At 35.5% G+C, this 20,151-nt stretch overlaps 1 protein-coding gene across 1 annotated transcript in view; it reads left to right on the top strand.

Moving 5' to 3' along the window:
* Window positions 1–20,151, top strand: part of LOC131057090 (biotin synthase, mitochondrial) — a 29,126-nt gene that overhangs the window by 711 nt on the left and 8,264 nt on the right. Inside the window, exons 2-4 of the mRNA XM_057991278.2 lie at window positions 7,266–7,445; window positions 13,932–14,038; window positions 15,054–15,259. Coding sequence (XP_057847261.2) covers window positions 7,266–7,445; window positions 13,932–14,038; window positions 15,054–15,259 — 493 coding nt within the window. The remainder of the gene's footprint in view (window positions 1–7,265; window positions 7,446–13,931; window positions 14,039–15,053; window positions 15,260–20,151) is intronic.

Here is a 20,151-nt window from a genome sequence, read left to right on the forward strand (position 1 = left end):
TTTAACAAGTTCTTTGATTAAGAGTGCTTCCACAGTCCATAATTCAACATTTCATCGGTATATAAGGGTTTTAGGTCATTGTCCTTAAGCTTAGAGTTCAAATTTCTCGTCATTTGTTCTCTGTTCTAGACTTGGGTTAGTTGTAAATGGAAATTTACACCAAAATAGCAACTGCTTGTAAATATAACATACACTAAAACACCATACACCATGTTGGGGTGAAGCACTTGCAATTTTTTTATTTATTACGAATTTCAAGGTTTCCACAGTCCATCATTTACCATTTGGTTAGTATTCTAAGGTTATTAGGTTATTGTCCCTTATCTGAATGCTCCAATGTCATATCAGTTGCTGTTAGTAATCAAGTCAGTTTGATTGCAATTTTAAAATTTAGTCTAAAATGCATACAACAGTTGCATGAGGCACTTACAATTTTAAGAATAAGTTTTTGCTGTCCAAGTCTATAATTGAGGGCTATTAGGTTATCTTTCTTAATCCTAAAGCTGAAGTCACATATCAGTTGCCCAGTACTCCAATCGGTTTAGAATGCAAATTTACACCAGAATATTGGGCGAGGCACTTAGAATATTATGAATCAAGATTTTTGTGGCTTCCAAGGTCCATAACGTAACATCTTGTCAGTATTTAAGGTCATTAGGTTATTCTCCTTAATCTTAAAGTTTAGATGCCATATCAATTGTCCTCAGGTACTCAAATTGGTTTAATTGCAATTGTAAGTTTACACCAAATGCCATTACTGTAGTGCTGGATGATGCACTTTTTAAAGCTCCCATAGTTTGTGATATGACATTTGATAAGTACGTTAAGGTTATAAAGTTTTTGTCCTTAATTATATATTTTAGATTTTCTCAGTCAGGCATAATATCATGTATATGGACACCACTGTTTATTGTCCTTAATCTTAAAGCTCAAATGTCATATCAATTTTCCTTGGTACTCGATTTTGTTTTGTAAATTTAGATTTACATCAAATACCAACCATGGTGTTTGGTTAGGTACTCACACTTTTTTGATTAAAGGTTTTAAGGCACCCACAGTTCATGCTTTAACATTCAATCAGTTTTTAGGGTTTTTAGGTAATCGTTCTTAATCTTAAAGCTTAAATGCCATACCAATTGCCCTCAGTACTTGAACCGGTTTACTTGGAAATAAAAATTTACACCTAAATAGTTAATAATAGTACTGTACCCCAGTATTGGGTGAGTTACTTAATTTTCTGATAAAAGTTTTTTGCTTTTATGGCTTCCAACATCCATAATTAAACATTTGGCCCGTAGTGAAGGTTACTATTCTGTTAGGTTATTGTACTCAATTTTTTTTTTTGGATGGATAATTGAAGATTTTTTTCAGGGATCCTCACCTTTAAGTGTACCTATGGCTTTAAAAGCCTTGACATGTGTCTGAGCTGCAATGCCGGAATCAAACCGTCAAATATTATACTATTTGATAGCTGAACTTAAAAGGGTAGATACACTTTTACAACAAGATTATACAAAAGCAAATCCAAGCATAGACAAAGAAACTTCTCATACACTAAAAACAAAACAAAACAAGAGGAGTCCATGATGAGGTGGGTCCTTAAGCCAACCATTTGTTTTCATTGAGGTCATCCTGGTGATTTCAGCCCAAGTTTGTGCTGGGCCCTGTTGCCACATCATCCTCAATGTCCATCGTCTGTTAATCCACCACCATATCTTCTTGTACATCATTGTGCTGATTAAGTATGCTTTGCCTCGACAACCTCTTCTTCAATAGTCTTTACCTTTGCCAGTACCACCTCTTGCTCATCTGTATCTGCCTGAGAGGATTTCTGTTTAAAGATCAATAGAAGGCTTCTTGCCTCAAAGGCCCACAAGGAGAGATTCACATTTCTTGTTCCATTTTGACCTTAAAAGTAAAGACACAGTACACTTTCCATGTCAGTTCTTGGGGTAGGATTTCCTTAGTCAAATTTTGCCTAGCTGGGGGCAGGGACACAGGTACTGGTACAGCTATTATTGGTTTTGTTATGCAAGAATTGGTGCCTTACTTTCACTCTGGTTGTTTAAAAACCAGATGATAGAGGGCACTATCAAACAAGAAGGCTGCCCTCATGAGCAATCATAATTTGTTTTAATTTATTGGATTTCATGAAGGCCATAGTGTGGTTCTTCAACGGTTTGAAATTTAAGGGTTGAAACCCTAGCCACGATGGCTTGCTCCCATGGCTGACTCTATTTTGTGTCCTCTCTAGTAAAGTTATCCTACATGAGGTCAAGGTCCTTCTAGTTCAATTGGTAGTATTCCTTCAGTAGTTCATCCATTGTCAAAAATACAAATCCTTATCAAGAATTTTGCTAGCCAAATTGAAAACATAGTCATCTCAATATGCCACGCTAGCCATGATGGTTTGCTCCCTTGGCACCCTCTACTTTGTGTTCTCTCTAGCCAAGTTATCCAATTTAGCCACTCCCCTGCTAGAGCCTAGATGACCATCGTAACTTAGTGCAGCCTCCTACATGAGGTCAAGATCCTTCTAGTTCAACTGGTTGTATTCCTTCAGCAGCTCTTCCATTGTCCAAAATACAAATTCTTATCAAAGATTTTGCTAGCCAAATTGAAAACATAATCATTTCAATATGCCACAAAGGAATTTGTGCTCTTCACTTCTCTTCAATGGATCTATTTATCTTCTTCCAACAGATCCTTTACCAGTACTGGATCCTATTCTTCGCAATGGAGAAGATTGAGTTCAATCTTTTAGTATTTAGTGATCTATCGAAAGGAATTTTCTCCTTTTGTCCTTTGGTAACTTGTAGCAGCTGCACTTGAATGAGACAATTCCTCTTTCAGGCAGACTGTAGATATTTCCTTGTACATTTAGGCCCACAACAAGTGGCAAGCCCTAGATTTTTGAAGGAAATTATGGTCTCTTATCTGCTTTTTATGAAGTGAAAGCTTCAATCATCTGTTCTTCAAGATGCCGGGGACTCGGTCAATTGTTCATGTTTGGATTGCCTAAAGAAAAATTCCTCTCAGAAAGTAATGTCTCCAAGCCAAACCGTTCCTTCAAAGAAATGCTTGATACACTTTGAAGAGACTTATGCTCTTGAATTTAAAATCAGCAGGCAGTTTTTGGCAGAAGCCTTTTTCTATTTAGATTTATTGTAGGCTTTAAGCTTGCTTGACGTGTTATTATTGTAGGCTTTAAGCTTGCTTGACGTGTTATTAAGTTATTTGTAAATGTAAATTTACATCAAAATACCATGTCGGAATGCTAGTTGATGCACTTGCAGTTTTTTTTATAAAGAATTTTAAGGCTTCTGCAGACCATGATTTAATAGAATAATGCTTCAGTAGAGACGTGGGTTTGAATTTATAACCATCAAATAAGTCTTGTTTCTGAGAAAATTGAGCAATGTGCTCTCGGTAAAATGGCTCCATGCTAATAAAAATTTCTGCTTTTTGACAGTGATTTTAAGAATATGGGTAAGATCAGCTTTTACTTAGTTTAAGCTTTTTAAAAGAAAAATTATTGAAAGAAAGCTTAAACACATGTACATGCTATTTAGCAATGAAACTTTTAAAACTTTCATAAGCTGTTACTGCAAACTCTCAAAACACAGTTCCATTGAGGGGACCATGGCTCCTGTTTTTGCTGTAGCAGTGGTCCATGAGATATCCAAAACCAAATAGTGGCAATACAAATAATCTTAACATTAAAATCCAGAGCTCCAGAACTTTAGAAAAGTTTGCAGCACTAGGACAAAGATTTCAAGAAGATTTCTGCCAACCAGCAGCCTGCACGTGGTGAATGTCTATTAGGATAAGAAGTTTTGGGTGTAGAATTCCTGAAAAGTGTAGTCAAGGTGGGGCATTTTATCTTTCGTGGGACCATTTTACTTCAAAGTAGCCCTCCAATCTCCCAGCAATAGCTTCTACCTCAGCCACTTATGCAATGTCTGCTCAAAGTCTCTTGCAAAATAATAGCTGCTTGAGGTTTTTAGGTGAAGATTCAATTTTTTTTGAAGTGCAACTTTCATGTGATTATCTTGGAATAGAAAACCAGGAGAAGCAAATCCCTCCATACGATTCGCCATTATTCATGGCTGTGATGCAACACAGCAAGTCAACAAAATCTGTCAAGGTTAAGGTCCAATAAACATAACTTAAATTACGTATCTGATTCTTTTTCTCTCAAGGAGCCCTGTGAACTACTTTAAGATAACTTGCTTCACTTAAACATTTTGGATTGCTTTTTGTTTGCTAGTGTTACTGAGCACCAATTTATCGTTGCCTCTGCTCGGTTTACAAGGATTTCCAATTTCTAGTCAGGTAGCAGAGAGACAAAATGCTTTTGACACAGTTGCATAACAAACATGCTTGGTATATTGTAATGAATTATGAAACCTAATACCAGAAATGAAAAGATGTTGAGAGTAAAAGAAATGCATGTGCAAAAGGTCTATGGAGGGTACTGATGCAAATTTTAGCCTTCATGGTAAACTTAGAAGTGGTAGCCCCCTCTATGGAGTAACTCTAAGATAATTTACTCTTATCAAAACATGAGGCAACAGATAGTTGGAGTAAACAATAAATTGCAAATATTCTTCTTTCTAAGGAATAAGCACCATATTCTCACCAAAAAACCAACATCCTCAATCAATCATGTGTGGCTAATCAATAAAAGCATTCTCCCAATCATCTGAGCTAGATGCTTCAACAGGAGAATGAAATAGATAAGGCCCATAAAGATTATTCCAGTCTCTTAGGGCATCAGAAAACATATACAGATACCCTTGTTGTTACTCAAATATGCTATAGGCTTTCAGCTTACATTCCCATACTTCATGCGATGAGCTCCAAGGCTTCTGTTATTTCGTAAATAAATCTGTTGCAATGTGCGTGGAGAACTGATGGTACTTAAATGGTAATCTTTGGTATTTTTATCAGTTAGATAACAAGTATCATTAAATTCCTCTTTTCATAAAGCATTAGTTCACTTTGGTCTAATATGCTGCAAAATACTGAGCATTGCCTTTTTGAACTGTTTATTAGAACGTGGATTACAACAGGCCCATCCTTTGACCTTGGCCATGTATCACCACAATCAGATTTTGGTGGTGTAAATAGTCAGTCTTCAAATTCTTAACACATAGAGTGAAGAGGTCACTGTCTTGTAAAATATTGCTATAATATCCCCAAATAGGGATAAAAGAAAAATAACTATATTTCCAAAACTAGGGCACACAAAATTTTGGAATTTTATTTGCATCTAAGAATGTCTTCAGAAAACTCAGATTTATAATCAGATTATTGATTTGATTTTTCTGCTAATAGAAATAAATTTCTGAGTATTACTGAACTTAGAAAAAGTACAGAAAATCCATTCCCAGGATGTAGACTCCGTTGTGAATCCATTCCCAGGAAGAGTCAGGTTTTCGTCCAACCCTTCTGCTGAACTTCTGAAGGTTTACGTTTCCAGAAATCACAAATTATCATATCAATTTTAAAGCATGCCCAATACATCACCCAAAACCCCCTTACAAAGATATCTAGGAGGTATCTAGAAGATAGGCTGGCTTGTTGGAGAAATATATTTAATCAAGTGACATTATGATATTATTTTATTGTTTATTTAATTAAATTAATTAATATTAAGTCATCATTGGATTTTTTATCTATTTTTGACAACTTAATAAAAATCAATTTAATTAATTGTCACCTTTAAAATTTGGGACTTTACACCTGGGTTCCCCTTTATGGCACTGCTGAAATTAAGCTTATTGAACCCATTGGGAGGTGGGTTCCATTAGCCTTACGATTTATTATTCTAACTCCTACAGCCAACCACTCTAAGTGGGGGTGTGGGTGGGATGAACTATGAAGGCAGGGGAGCTGTCTAATCAATAACCACTGACAGAGAAATATTTGTTTCCTGTTAATATCATGTTTCTGAAATGTAAGATTTAATTCTATCCCATATCTGACTAATGGGATAAGCAATATTCCCAAACATTTTGTGGTTTCTTTCAAGCAGCTATTTGGTTTTGGGCCTGCCTTCCAGATCATCCTTTGCGTCTTCTGTGCCAAGCAAACATTCTATTTTTTACGATCCCTCACGCTATCCAACAAGTTTCCACAAGAATTTGTTCTATACTTCCTGGTCATTAGTAGTGAAGGAGAAGATTACCTGTTTATTCTTCTGCACTGATACAAAGACTGCATCTTGATGGCCTATGGAACTCTTTCCTTGCAAGCACACTCTATGTAGTAATCTTGCAGTTGGTTGTGACCCAAAAGAAGGTGTTGGCCTTTTTGGAGGCCCTTCTTGATCTATATGCTATTGTTTGAAAGGCACAATAAATTCCTCATGTTTGAAGTCTGTAAGTCTTTAGTGGAGCTTGGCTGAGATTTCTTCTAGGTTATCTCCAAGCAACTCGGATGTTGCAAGTCTGTGGTTATATATCTTCTCTTGGAGCTTGAAGAAGAGAAATGGTTTCTAAAATGGCTCTGGTTTACTGAGGATCCCCCAAATTTACTGGGCAGTCCAAGTTTAACCATAATTTGATTTCTTGGACTGCTTTGAAGCAGTTCCAGACCTTTGGACCCCAAGAAGCATTGTATAGTAAATTAAATCTTAGAATTCTTCTTGGCAAGGAGCTCAACAAAGCATCCTCTTAGACATCAGCTATTCAACCATTTGATCGCCCAGGGTATATAAGACTTGATGAGATCTTTGAATGATTTTTAAAAGTTCTTGATGGCTGAGGCAATCTTGAGAGAAGTAGATATAAAAAGGCTTTCTGGATCATTACTGTGCAGGTTCATGTCTTGAAGATTTATACTCCGAATTCTATTTTTTTTCTCGTACATCTCCTAAAGCAATTTGGACCCCAAAACAGCATTCATCCACTTCCCGCTTCTAAGATCTTCTCCTCCCCAAGGACGGACATCTTAGTTTTAGTCAGTTTGTTCTAGTTTATTTTTCTACTATAGAACATGAATATTTGAGAATTATATTAGTTCTCTATATATTGTTCTCAATATTTGTGCAGTACACACAATCCTATTTTGATTGGTTATTTTGTTATGAAAGTAGTTATTAGATCAAGTCAAGAGGTTAATGATCTTTATAAAACTGAAAATAGGAGGTCAATTTTTTTTGTGGGGCATGGCATTCTTGTGAGACTATTTGCGTGCCATTTGTTTCTTGCAAGGCTTTGATTTATCTAGCTAAGGATAAAATTGTTGACTTCATGCAGGCACAGGTGCATAGGCATTCTCACAAATTTAGAGAGGTGCAGCAATGTACTCTTCTTTCTATCAAGACAGGGGGGTGTTCTGAAAATTGTTCATATTGTCCCCAGTCCTCTCGGTATGACACTGGTGTGAAAGCACAAAAACTTATGACTAAAGATGAAGTTATTCAGGCAGCAAAAAGGGTATGGATCTTAGTCCTAATTTAGAGTTCTATTAACTGAATTGGATGTTGTGAATTAATTGCTCTTTATTATAGTAGAAAGTGCCTTATACTATGCTGAAATGGGTGCCTCACTCATGCAATTCATGTTTCAGCCTGAAAAACTATTAGCAGATGGCTTCGAGCTTCATGATGATTGGAGAATGGTTTTAAAAACTATTAAAAATATCAATGTATAATCTTTGAGGGTCTTCTTTGACGTGTTTGTAAAGCACCATCACATGTCCAAGTTTGTGTGACATGTAAACGATCTATCATTAATAAATTAAGATAATGCATTTATAATTGATTTCCGTTCTAAATCTTAGCCACAGTGCCCTGAGGATGAGCTCTCAGATAGCTCAAAACATTGGCAGTACAATTAGAAAATGTGTCTGCTCTGTTAAGACAACCAAGAACATAAACTCCCTTTAAATTATTGGGAGGTATTAGATTTCAATGTGGACAAAGGAACTTGTACTAGATAAAAACACAACCATAAAAATTGAATTATGCCAAAATTAAATGGAAGACAAAGATGCTCATGGTCCAAATGGAAACTGTTGATGTGTTTTTTATGCACCTTGAACAGAGAAGTGATGTCCCCATATTATCAAATAATAGTGATTTATCTGAATATGCTTATACATCAATTATTTATTGTTCATTCAAATTAAAGATATGAACGAACCTCCTTAGTATTAAATAATCAAACCCATCAATAAACAGATCACTAATATGCCTTCATATTAATATTACGTATCACATATTAATCATTTTATTAGTATCAAATATTCATTAATGCCTTTATTAATAATTACATTAAGCAGTAATGATTAAGACAACAATTTTACCGTTATTAACAAATATTCAATAAAAAATTATATTTAATAGATCTGCATTCATCCTGATTGGTAGCCTGCAAAATAATAAAAAATTATTATTAAAAATAGACTGCAGGTGTCAGAGATTGTCCCCTCAGCAATAGACTGATAATCAGCTTTAGTGTTTATTGGCAGTGATAATAAACTGATCATTGTTATTTATATGACAAAACTGAATTGTTATGCTTTAACATAATGAACGATTGACCTTAGCAAATTGTCCTTAATTAATAACGTGAATACACACTAAAGGTGCGATTAGTTTTTGTGAAGAGCCACGATTAAAGAAAGAGCTATGTCTACTCCAAATGAAGAGATGCAACCGATTGGATTTTTGAGATATTTAAAACAAAACCCATGCTCATTGAGGAGGAGGAATAATATGGGAAATATTTGATGATTACAATATCGGGCAAGAATTCCAGAAAGTTGAGAAGATCATTTCGTAGCTTACTTCAGGCTGCCATTAGACTTATATGTAAATACATTCCTATTTGCTGATGCTGATTATTATATAGAGATCTCAGACAGCCCAGTCAAGTGCAAGTAGATAAGACATCATCAAAGGAGACAATATATCACCAGCGAGTGGTATAAAGATTACAATCTCTTACAGTCTATAGAATTAGCAAATCAGACGTTACAGTCAAGAAGGAGCAATACATGTCATGATTGCATATATTAAAAGGAACCTTTAGACAACGTATCCATAACTGTAGTTGCAAGCCTAGAGGTCAAAATCTGAGACAGTAGCATATCGCTCAAAGTTATATTCATATTTGCAATCACACCACTGCCAGTAATACATATCAGTTGCATATTTTATTTTTTATATCAGACATAACATTTGGCATATCTTCCATTATTGGATCTATGCATAAGTATCTGATAAAGTAAGGAGGAGAATCTAGGAAATTGTCCCAACTTTCCAAGTGAGCCAAGTAAGGGACATTACAAGAGAATAAAATACCAAGGTACTCTATCCTCTCTCGACCAAAGACATCTCAAATGCTAATCTTTGTGATCAAATGAGATGACTCGAAGGTTTATACTGTCAAGTCTTGATTTTACATTGTGGATAGACTCAGTGATATATGATGTGATATTGCTAGAAACACATGGGGACTTACGTTTTGTTTGAACTCTGTTGGAACATGGACACTAACTTAACTTCGGAAAATAAAGACAAAAGAGGCAAATGGTTTAGAAAGACTACGCTACTCCTAAGATCAATGATGACGATGAATGATACGTATATATACAAATTCCCTCAAACCAAGCTTCGCTTCGCCATGGTAACAACAACTATGCTGACTTGATGCAATCTTCTAAGGAAATGAAAGATTTTCATATGGCAAATACATCACTTAAATACCCAATACTAGCACAATTTGAACAAGCACCCACAATCGAACTTAGCACAATGATTAGGCTCAGGCTAACTTTACACTGCAGCTTACAATCAGCAAACTACAAAAAATATGAACCAAGGAATTCTTCACAATATCTTCATAAGCATCCACCGTGACCAATGAACTCTAATTAATCTTGAGAAGTAACAAGAAACCATGCAACATGAAGAAACAAGACATTGAGATCCACCATACTCAAATGAAAAACTTGTATTAGATTCAGCAAGTCTTGGCAACAATTCCTTCTTTCCTTCTCCTACTCTACTTCTACTTCTACTTCTAATTGCTAATTGTCTATTAAGTATTACGGAACTATTAACTTTTACAAATGAGGAGAGCAAGCCCTTTTATAGACTTCTCTTTACAAATGAATGGCCAGGATCAAATCGAAATCAATGGCAAAGATTACAAACTAACTTATTCTCTGCCAGTGAGAAAATTACATTATAATGGACACATGTCCAACATTGAATTCTAACCAATAGGAATCGAGGTTCGGTAAGATAAACAATATTTGATGAAGTGACATGTGTCACTTGCTCCATCTTTGAATGAATCAGGTTCATTGAACTTGGGCATGTTGACCTTAATTGGTGGATGAAGGTGAGTTGTCCCCACCCCAGGTTACTCCTTGTAACTCATCACAAGTGTTTGTGGTTGAGCAATATCTCTTGATACTCTCCTTGATGAATGTGATGATGGTGAGAGATATTCCCAAATTGCATCATCTTATCTGATTTGATCACTTTCACTTATCCTTCTTCATACTTTGGAATTCACCTTATGATGGTTTCACCTTTCAACGTTAGAATCCTTCACCTTGACTGCCCTTGACCTTGATCATTGTATTGATATAGGAATATCTCGATGGTGTACTAGTCTTGAATCTTGGATCTCCGAAGGAAATTCAAGGTAATTGCAAAATTTCCTCCTCTTCACTGCTCTATCTTGAAGTCGCTTGGATCTTGGTATTTTGAGTCCTCCATTGTTCCTTGTGAAGTTCTCCCTTCTAGCTGCACCTTTTGAGGTCGTGATGATGCTGACTGTTGACCTCGTCATTGACATATTTGTTTCTTGCTCGGTTGGAATGAAACCCTTGTCCGATCCTTTTGTTATTTCGAATGTTCATCCTCTGACTTGAGTGTCCTGATTATCATTCTTGTATTGGAGTTGTGATATCCTTCTCTTGCATCCACCACCATTCCATGCATTACCCTTTGCATCAGACTTGAAAAGACAGAGAAAACACTTACTCATGATTGTGAATTGATTATAAACACATAAATCTAGCCTTATTTCCAGAAAAATGAATGTTAACAAGTTCTGATTTCATCCTTAATAATCTGGAAATGTTCTTTGAAATTCTGGAAAGGCATTTTCAGATGGAAATTGCTCATATGTCTCCTTCTCCTTTTACCAACTTGCATCTTGAGTCTGAATTCTTGCAATTTGATTGGCTATGATGAAACTCGTCTCAAGTTGTCATAAATCATCTCAAAACTTTACAAAAATCACCTTCAATATCTGATAAACAGACTGCTCCATGTCTTTCTGTTGTGATCTGATTGTTCTTATATTCTCATTTCATGCTGAAGGAGTTCGATTGAAATTTACTTGTGCTGATGGAGGAATTCACACTCTCTTAATGCTAAGTGCTGTCAATGGCGCCCTTGTTGGATAAATTTGCTCAGGTTGTAGTTTGACCTGCAATTCAATTGCTCTCAAAGGGATTGAATTAGATTGATGAGAAAACGAAATGCTCATCAATCTAATATAGGCATTTGCACTTGTGTTTAAGTCACAATCCTTCACTATTAAGCCGACCTGAAACTAATCTCATGTTTGTTTTCAAATTCAAGTTACTTCAAATGAGGTCGCCCTGTTTGCATTGATCTCCCATGTTTGATCTTGAATTTCCTTCATTCCATGTTTCACCTTAAGTCTTCACATGTTTCCTTGACTCTAATTCCTTAAGTCGGCCCTATTTCTCCTTTCACATGCCTTGTGTTTTGGGTCTTAACCTTTAGGTCGATCCTTATGAGCCCATGCCGCATTTGTTTGCCCTATCCCTCCATATGCTTCAAATTAGAACCACTTTATCTCCGCGTTACATCTTATGTCTACCTTATCTCTCACGTTGCCTTCTGAATCCAAACGCTTCATGTTTGAGTCCACACATTTCAGTTTAGGTCTGCACGTTTTGATTTAGGCCAGGACCTATCCTTACACGTTTCATCTTTGAGTCCACCTTCACACACTTTAAAAGTGGTGTGGATTTCACTTAAGCGTGGATTTTAGCATCCTATGGATAGATCTCTCCCTTCAATTTCGTGTATTTTTGCTTCCCATGGACAAACTTAAGCACCTCAATTCTAAGTCATGGATTTCACATGATCGTGGATTTTTGAATTCCATGGATTAATCATTGCCTTCCACCCTTAGGTCATGGATTTATCAAGTTCATGGATTCTTGAACCTTATGGATAAATTTTGATCTCCACCTCAAGTCATGGATTCGCTAAGTGAAGGATAGCATTATTGCAAGGCTGACTCGATGTTTTCCTTGTCATATCCACTCTAAGTATTAAGTCACTCAAATCATGCATTTCTATCCTTTGAAAGATTGATCACCTCGTCTTGAAGTCATGGATTTGTGAAGGTTAAGGACTGATTGATCATTTCTCCTCTAACCTTATTTGAGCATTGAGTCGTTCAAGTCGTGGATTCCAGCAAGTTGTGGACAAATTCCTTCATTTCACCTCAAGGTCGGGGATTCCACCAAGTCATGGATTTTGGCAAGTTGTGGATTCCTTGAGGTCATGGAATCTCTGATTGCATTTTGACTGTGTCTCCTCATGATGTGGATTTTGCCTTTGGTGAGGGTTTCACCCTTGAATTTCGTTTCAGAAATCCAAGGAAAACAACTGATACTCCACTTGTATTCCTTCCATCCATCTCATCTTCACTTATAATCATCCACTTAGACTTGATCGGTTATTGCCTCCTCATCTGGTCCCTATGATGTTATACTTACTTTGAGGATTATTCATCTATCATGGAACTCATGTCTTGACTTGACCTAAAGGTTGCATTGTGAAGCCTTGCTGAATGAATACCTTGACTCCTATCTAATACCTAAGACTAGAGCTGAGAAAACTCCGAGCTAGCCTCATGAGAGACCTAATTGTTGCCCAACTACCCGAGACTCCTAAGACTACCAAAAAAAAGTGGGGGTCCCCATTTGCAATGGGGCGATGTGTGATTACATCACAACAGAGACCAGTTCACATCAATTATGCTGCAAAACTGACAGATGGACAGTACCTAAGCTACCATGCGGTGAGATGAATGCTTACTCTGCCCCTCAAGGGCACTTCAGACGAAGCGACACTATATTACAGAGTAGTTACCATAACATTCTAGAGATGTATGTAGACAATCTGAAGGTTAACTCACTTATGCATTGTTTCAGGGCTTGAGATGAGTAAAGGCAGGGTACTTCTAACTGAAATCAGTAGCTAGAGATCTACTCTACTAAAGGCTGCAACTTTTGTCCCAAGATTAAGTGTCACTTTCAAGAGATCTAGTCTACTAAAAGTAGCAACTTTCCTAAGAGTCTGTCATTCTTTTTGTTTGGCTCTTGTATCATACTCTTGTAGGATGATTTTATAGACCTATGCGTCTCATGGAATTTATCAAAAAAATACATTTTATTCCATTTTGTCATATGTATTTTCTTGAATCTTGATGGTTATTGAACATGTGATCAAGTAACAGATACTCAATGTTAGTTGTTTTTATTGATGGGTAGGTAGTGTGGCCCTGTTGTATATAAAGATATAGCTAGGTAGTGTGCTTACATTATCTTAAGTTGAAAAGGTCCTTGCTCTTTGCTTTGCTATTCTATAATTTTGAGATTTGACCCACCAAGATTCTGGATGTTTTAAAAGGGACATTGTTGATGAATACTTTTATATTAAATAGGATTGTCCTATGTAGCTATGGCAAGACCTGAATGCTTTCATAATGGTTGTTTTAAAACATCATATTGGTTTCGATATTTTAGGTGCCTTTGATCTTTTGTTTAGCATTATGCATTTTTTGTTCATTTTTCAAGAGATTGCTTACCTGATTACATTCCCTTTTCCTATTGATCATAATTTCTACTTAAAGGCAAAAGAGGCAGGCAGCACACGTTTCTGCATGGGTGCCGCATGGAGGGATACTGTTGGTAGGAAGACAAATTTCAATCAAATTCTTGATTATGTAAAAGAAATCAGGTTCTATTCAAAACCCCAAATGATGTTCTTATTTCAAAATGCTAATTACAATTTTTTGTATACCATATGTACTATATTTGACAAATTATAAATGTAGTTGATTTCACCTTGGTAGAATTGATTAAGCATGGCTACATGTATAACTTTATGGGGTTGGTTGTGCTGACCTTGCACATTATCTTATCGTAGATCCCGAATTGCAATTCAAGATGGTTATTTTTAGATAAGAGCTAAAATTCAGGGAAGTAATATGCACAATCAAATTTGGCCTGTATGATAGCATTTAAAATTTATCTCCTTCTAAACATGGTGGCACATATTGGGTTTGAGAATGACTTGACAAGCTGAAGAGTAAAAATTGACTCCCTACTTGGTTAGAACTTGAAAATGATTAGGTCTATAAAAAATAATAAAAATTACTGTGAATATTTTTTTTTGTATTTTAACATGCCGAGTTTAGCCAAGTCTTGCTGATTCAATCTGAGTCAAGGCTGGTCTTGACTTCTTACCTCTCTTTTTGACACTAGTTGAAATTAACTTATGAGTCATGAGATCCATGACTAATCCCAAGTGAAAAACAAATGCTGTGGCCATGCTTTTAACCCTTTATATTGTCGAAATGAAAATTTCACCATAATGGATTTGTTTCCTTACTATCTTATGTAAAAGAATAAATTTGTCAAAAGTGAAATGATGAAGATTTCAAAATGCCTTTGATGCAACTATGCCTTCGTCACTATCTGTTATCTTGATTTGACTGTAATCATGCATGTAAGACAATGCCAGAGATAACAACTTATACTGTTCACCTTCAGTGCAAAATATCCATTATAATCACAGATTTTATTTCCATTTATCAAATTTCTTTGTACTGTCGTGAGTGATGGATATGGAAAATGTTGCCTGGTTTTAGTGATTTTTTGTTCTACAAATAAAATTGGAGTTGTTTAAAGGAATATATGATGCTTGTTTAGTGAAGGCTTGCCTAAAATATTTCTCGACAACTGTTTGTCAGGGGTATGGGAATGGAAGTATGCTGCACTTTAGGCATGTTAGAGAAGCAACAAGCAGAAGATCTTAAGAAGGCAGGGCTAACAGCTTATAACCATAACTTGGACACTTCAAGAGAATTTTACCCCAGCATTATAACAACCAGAACTTATGATGAGAGGCTTCAAACTCTTGAGTTTGTCCGTGAAGCAGGAATAAGTGTCTGCTCAGGTTTTTACATCATGCTACCTTTCTCTTAGTAATGCTTTGGGATTCTCCTGACAAACATGTAATACGCATGAACATATCCATGTGTTTTTTTCCCGTTATTTTTTCTCTCAAGGCTATGCAAAAATGATATCTGAGATTACAAGGAAGTGATATCTAAGATTTGGAATGAAGAAAGAGTATTTCTAATGAAGTCTAATTGTAATTTTCTTGTTTTGTTATGTTTTCCCATTTAATATATTATCATTGCAATTTGGAATAAATGAACTTTTTTCGAGACACAATTTGAATTTAAAAAGCCAGCCATCCAAGTTCAAGTTTTTCTGGACACAGAATAAAAATGTAATGCTTGGATAAGTTTGTTACTCTTACATATGCAGATTATTTATTAGGTATGGTTCATATATGGGACCTCAGACAGCTTACATTATTTGAAGTGGAGGATCAGTATAAGTCCAAAAATAAGAGATGGTGTTAATATGTGATATTAATTTTCTAGAAAAAATAGTATTTTTGATGTTCTTTAGTGTCAAGAGATGCATAACAGATTTTCCAGTTTTAGTTTTGTAATTGAAATGAAGTTTGAACCTTAAAATAACTCAAATAACATTTCAAAGTTCCATATTATGGCTTACCCTTTCAAAATGTATCCATGTGTGATTGGAATAGGCTCAAACAAGATATGATATATTACCAAGGGATATGTGTTTTGGCTATTATCTTTATCCATGGATCCTTCAGTCAGCAAGGTCTGCACTTCCGTTCTCTGAAAGGGGTAGTTGTCGGGCAACCTCTACTCACTACTTGTTTATGAGTGGCACAAGGTTCTTCAGCTCTGATTCAGCCCTTGGTTTCAACTTCAGTCCAGATTTCTATAAAGACGATTCAGCCTTGATTTTCATTTAGGTTTTGGCATTTATTTTTATGAAGAACTTGACATGTGCACAATTAGATCCATTGTTCTAAAATTAAAACTTGGCAAGCCAAAATATTGATGTGGAATCGAGACTCACAAAAAGCTCAACATATTGATGAATATTGTACAACAGAAAAATGAGATCACTAAGGTACATTTGGGTCAACCTGTTGCACTTCTTTGTGTGAATGGCCTTAAACATGCTCCAATTTATCACACCTAGAAGCACTGCAAGGCTGGCATAAATGTGGATGGAAAGGCTCGAAGATTTTTTTTATTTGCATCACAATCTATCATCCACAAATGTATAAGGAAAATATTTATATTTTCAGGTGACTTTGAAACTGCAATTTAACCTTTGAAGGACTCAGTTTTCTGAATTTTTATTGGCTTAGTTGTTGGGTCATACTCCTTTGAATGTATATACTTGATACAAAGTAATTTCCTCTCTGCATCTTTGGAAATCTACAACTCATCAAGAATTGTATCTCAAAGGGCTTCGTTAGGGCTTATCCTCTCTATGTATGTGTTGAGGCCATTTAAAACTTCCTTATTGGCTTTGAAGGATTTGAAGAAGAAAAATTGGGATTCAAATAATAGGTTTTTGCATGTATGTGCTGGTGAAGTTGCTTGTTCCATCTCTAGTGAAGTATAGGCTAGAGTTTTTATTTTCTTTTGTTTGACCCATGGTAAAGTCGAATAACTTCCTTGCCTTGTTCATGATCTTATAGAGATAACCCATTGGTTTTTTACCCCATCCACCAAATGTACAACTCTTACCAAAGTGTTCATCCCTAAAACAAAATAGTATGGATTTTTAGAATGAAAACTGTTATTTTAATTGATTACTTTGTAAGTTCCTAAACATTAAGTTTAAAGTTAACTTGAGGATCTTTTCTATGCTCTTGGCAAACCTAACAACGATTATGGTCTTCATGAACCTTTACACTTGACCTTTTTTGGCTATGGAGATTCCACAATGTAGTTTTCACAAGCATTTGCATAAGAGATGTTATTGGATTTGAAATGCTTGGCAGCGAGATGAAGTTGGTGTCAAATTGTGTGGCTCTCAATCACACAAATTTCTTTCCCTTGAGTGGTTGCAGATGTGTTTAGTAATGTTCCTTGCTTCTTCCACTACAATTTTCACCCATTCAAATTTGCCTATATGTTTAAGAAGAAGATCAATGTAATGAATGGAGGCTCTACAAAATGATAAGATGTTTTTCAAGAATTCTCTTTGCTGCTAAGTATGTTGTAGCATTGTTAGTCACAACTTGACCAACATTCTCTACATCCACTTCCATGACCACCTTGTCCAACATGTTGCACATAGTCTCAACATTTTTTACTTTTCAAGAAGCATCATTTGAATTTAGGAGTACCAATGATCCACTTGAAGCCACTAGGAAGTTAATCCATCCATCATTGAAACAAAATGGTCCAGCCCTTTTTGTACCAAATGCTTTTTTGTTCATCTACCATGACCTCAATGTGTTTTCATAGCTTTGTTCAACAAGGGCCCACTAAATTTATATGGATTAATTGCCTTGAATCATTTTTATTTTATAGTCAATGTATACACCAATGGCTCCCTATATGGATTTGGAATGATATGTTGTTATAATACCAAAAATTAGCACATGCCATCCTTGCCTCATGATGCTTATCTTGGTTCCACATAGTAGCTTTGAGTGAAGGTTGTGCTTCAAGAGCATTATGAGGAACAAAGAACCCTTGTGAGTACTGTTGTGCTTGGTTAGAACTATCTCTAGTAGATAAGCACTATATCTGTGGGCCAAGACACGAGCTTAGTACATTAGTCATTGAGTCTAGAGGAGAATTCATCACAAGAGCAATTGCCTTACATTTTATGTTCATTTCTAGTTTCTTCAACTCATACAAATCAATGGCTTTCTTCGTTTCCCATGTAAGCTTCGGGCCCATCAAATCACGCAAATGCACATCTCAGCCAACGATTTGAGTAATGTGCTATTTGAGACAATTGATGTCTCCTCTAATCCTTTGGTCACAATAATCGCACACTACCATTCTTGCCTCTATACCCAATTTGCTATGCCTCCATGCATGGTCCTTGGTCCTGCCACTACAATTGTAACTGGTAGAAGCCATCTCTATTTGCAAAGTTAGAAAATAGAAACCCTAGCAAAATAGGAATAATGCAAAAGAAAATTGCTATGTTACCTCGAGGTTCCGGGACGGGGACGGCGAGACGCGTTTCCAGGACGGCAATTTTTTTGCCAAATTTGGGGATGGCGAGGGACGACTATATGAAATCTAGGGAAAATTTTAAATATATAGGAAAATTCTAAATGTTCATATGAAAACATGGATAAAGCATGCATATATACATTATATTCATATGAAAACATGGATATAGCATGCATATATACATTATATTCATATGAAAACATGGATATAGCATGTGTATGATACTATGAAAACATTTTAGAATGTAAATTCTGAATATACAACATTGTCAATACTCGATATGCAATTATGCATTCATAATTCAGAATTTCAATTCATTCACATTGTCAATATGCATATCATAATAGATATTAAAGAAATAACATACAAAATGTCAAAATGCCCAAAGGCTACACTGCTGCCATATAGTTTCATTGTCAATTACGATATGAAAATCAAAATAGTACTAATGAATTAATATATTATTATTTTGATTTCCTATTTATAATTTATTATTTACTAATTTTAAATTTTTAAATGTTTAACAATTAATTTAACAATTTAATATTTTCTATTTATAATATGAATTAATTTTAAATGTTTGATATGAATTAAATTTTAATTAATTTAAAATTTAATTAATGTTGCCTTTTAATTTTTTTAATAACAATTTGAATTAATAGGGGCCCATATTAGAAAATAAAAAATAAAAAATTGAAAATATGACATTTTTTTAAAAATATTTTTTAATAGTCTTAGATGTGGGGGACGTCTCGCTGTCCCTGGGATGGATTGGGGATGTCCCAACCATCCCGAGCCGTCCCCGAGACATACAGATGCCGCCCCCAGCTAGGGCAGACGTCCGCTCTAAATTCTTGGCAATTTGGGGACGGGGGGAAACGTCCCCTGGCCGTCCCCAAGTCCCTGAAACGTCCCCAGGACTGGGATGGGGATGGTTATGTAAACACTAGCTCTACAAAAAGGAGAAAAACAAAAAAAATAAAACATGATTGAAATCCCATCAGTGCTAGAACACAACAATGAAAGAGAGAATAACAAAACCTGCCAAAAAACTACATACCTTTCAAATTCAGTCAATAAATATGCTGAATCAGTCCAAGATCATTCAAAATGAGGGAAAATCACCTAAAATCTATGCAAAAAAATCAAGGATTGAAGGATGTGAGCATAAATCAGAATAAGAAATTTTCTTTTTCCCTAAGTTTCAGGCCATAAGCAAATTTTGGCATACTTGACAGTGAGTAACTTTTCATGCATGGTAGCTTGCAAGTATGCAAAGTTACTTTTAGAGTTTTAAACTACTGATTGGATGCTTAGAGTAATATATATTATGAAATATTTTGCATTCATATCACACAAATGATGCTTAATCTGTGAATATATGCATATAGATAAGCTTAGACATTGCCCAAACACCTTACAGAGTTCCTAATCATAGATCAACAACTATTTATTCCCTATTGATGCCTAAAACAATTTTGGACTATCTTATTTAATTTTTAACTAGTAAGTGATCTGAACTCAATTCTAATTAGTTATATTGGGATGGAAAAGAGTAGTTGATGCAGTCAAGGGTAGGGAGCCAAATGAATGTTGGTCTTTCTCTTGCAGCAAGACTTCTCAACATGCAATAATAAGATTGAGAAGGGTCCTAAGACTCAAGGTAAATTGTAATTGGTGACTTTCTCGCAAGGTCTAAAACCTAGATCGAAATTGCAACAACCAACCACCCAACATATGCTATAGC

This window comes from Cryptomeria japonica, chromosome 4, assembly GCF_030272615.1.
Source record: "Cryptomeria japonica chromosome 4, Sugi_1.0, whole genome shotgun sequence".
Classification (NCBI taxonomy): domain Eukaryota; kingdom Viridiplantae; phylum Streptophyta; class Pinopsida; order Cupressales; family Cupressaceae; genus Cryptomeria; species Cryptomeria japonica.